At 48.9% G+C, this 2,343-nt stretch overlaps 1 protein-coding gene across 2 annotated transcripts in view; it reads right to left on the bottom strand.

Annotated features, from left to right (window-relative positions):
- Positions 1-2,343, bottom strand: part of Znf12 (zinc finger protein 12) — a 14,920-nt gene that overhangs the window by 7,464 nt on the left and 5,113 nt on the right. The window contains exons 3-4 of one of the 2 annotated variants that reach the window (XM_005368007.3): positions 1,898-2,024; positions 1,574-1,669 (exon numbers count right to left, since the gene is read on the bottom strand). In XM_005368007.3, coding sequence (XP_005368064.2) covers positions 1,574-1,669; positions 1,898-2,024 — 223 coding nt within the window. The remainder of the gene's footprint in view (positions 1-1,573; positions 1,670-1,897; positions 2,025-2,343) is intronic. The other variant, XM_005368009.3, reaches the window with a different exon arrangement.

Genomic DNA, 2,343 nt, shown 5'->3' with positions numbered 1-2,343 from the left:
AGGGAGGAAAGGAAGGAAGGAAGGAAGGAAGGAAGGAAGGAAGGAAGGAAGGAAGGAAGGAAGGAGAGAGAAAGGTAAAAGGCCAGAGGCAAACAGGATAGCTTAAGTTAAGAAAAACTGGCTAGCAACAAGACAAGCTGAGCCGGGCATTCCTAAGGAAGACTATGTCTCTGTATATTTATTTGGGACTGGATGGCAGGCCCCCTAAGAGCAAAGAGTAAAACACACCAGCTACAGGTGGGAGGTGAAATGGCTCATTGGGTAAAGAAACTTGCTGAACAAAACTAGCAACCTAAGTTAAACCTGACTCCCAGGTGAACACAGAAGGAAAGAACCACTCCACAGAAGTTCTCCAGTGACCTCAGATGCATGCTGTTGAACCTGTACACTCACATTCCCAATGATGACAGAAAATAGAATTAAAGGGGCTAGAGAGATGGATTATCAGTTAAGAACACTGGTTGCTCTTCCAGAGGACCTGGGTTAGATTCCTAGCACCCAGACAGCTATTCACAGCCATGTAACTCCAGCTGAGAGGGCATCCAACCCCTCTTCTGTCCTCCACAGGCACTGCATGCACATGGCACACAGATACATACACAGGCAAAACATACACATAAGATAAAAATAAAGGCTTAAAAAAAAAGAACCTGTGATGGCTAATACTGTCAATCACCCAGAAGTCCAGCTTCTAGGCACCCTGTGTGTCATCCTGATAGATTCCTTGGTGAGAAAGAAACACCCACCATCTGGAGTACCAGTCCCTGGGCCAGGATTCTGGCCTGAATAAAAATGAGAAAGGGAGGTGTGCACCAGCAAGCATCACCCCCTGCTTCCTGACTGCGGACGCAGTGTGGGCACAGCATGAGCCGCTGCCTCCTCCATGTTGCTGTGACGGCCAGGCTGTGACGGGCTTCGTACCTGGAGCTGTGAGCCCCTTTTGTGAGGTTTTATCGCAGCCACAGGGAAGTGACCGATACAGCTACTAGCTCACGGTCGGAGAGAATGAAGATAAAAGCAAAGGGTGACAGCCTAAGAGCTGAGGCTGATTACTGACGATACACTTATCAACACCTAAGGAAACTATGATTACTGACGATACACTTATCAACACCTAAGGAAACTATGATTACTGACGATACACTTATCAACACCTAAGGAAACTATGATTACTGACGATACACTTATCAACACCTAAGGAAACTATGATTACTGACGATACACTTATCAACACCTAAGGAAACTATGATTACTGACGATACACTTATCAACACCTTAGGAAACTATGATAATGGGTGACTCTTCTGTGTAGCCCTGGCTGGCCTTGAACTCAGCCTGCCTCTGCCTCCCGAGTGCTGGATTAAAGGCGAGCGCCCTTCACAGGCATCTAGGAACCTTTGATTCTGGAGAGTGGTAGCCAGGGGGAGATTCCCCATTATGTTCATGGGGAAGAAACCTTTAGGAGCGACTAACTACCTTCAGTAATTCCTAAAGCGTGGGATGATCAGAATGTTCCTGGGAAAAACGCCCCAGTTACCACCTCCTCTCTGCCTTTCTGCCTCCACTAACACACCTGGATAGCTCTGAGGTGAGAATGCTCCTTCTACTATCCATGGCTCTTCTCCTTGCTCCAACTTGATGATAACATCCGGTTTGATAATGTGACACCCTGTTAATGAGAAATGAAACACAACTTGAGCCTGCCGGCCCGGCTTCACCATTTCCACCGTGCAGGGCAACTGCCACTGTATAGGCGGAAGAGCACAAGCCCTCGTGCCTTATCGTTACAGAATGGCCAATCAGAGCGAACCGCTCACAATCATCCCACAGAGCTCAGAATTAAAGCCACCAACTCTTTATCCCACATTTGAGCAGCTGAGAAGGAAGCGGTGCTCACCCACGGAGACGAGGTTGCTGTAGGTCTCCAGCATCACGTCCCTGTACGTCGTCTTCTCCTCAGAGCCCAGCCGCTGCCACTCCTCCTGGGTGAAGGCCACAGCCACATCCCCGAAGGACAGTGGGCCCTGCAACAACATGCTCAGAATGCGATCACAAGAAACAGGCATCTGAAGACAAGCTCTTCCCAAGCTCGCTGCTGCTGTCAGCCATGAACACTGCACATTTTTATATCACAGACTGCGAAAGGAAAGCCTGCCTATCAGGCGAGAGAAACGGCTCCGCGGTTAAAGCACTTGCAGTATGAGTGAGTACCAGATTAGGGTTCCAGAAACCCAGGTAAATGCCAGGCAGGCATGACAGCCTCTCTGTAGTTCTAATCTTGGGAGACAAGATAGGGGCTCTCCAGAGAAAGCTGGCCAGCAAGACTAGCCATACTGGAGAGCC

This window comes from Microtus ochrogaster, unplaced genomic scaffold (genome assembly GCF_000317375.1).
Source record: "Microtus ochrogaster isolate Prairie Vole_2 unplaced genomic scaffold, MicOch1.0 UNK27, whole genome shotgun sequence".
Taxonomy (NCBI): Eukaryota; Metazoa; Chordata; class Mammalia; order Rodentia; family Cricetidae; genus Microtus; species Microtus ochrogaster.
This window is presented reverse-complemented; position numbering and strand designations above follow the sequence as displayed.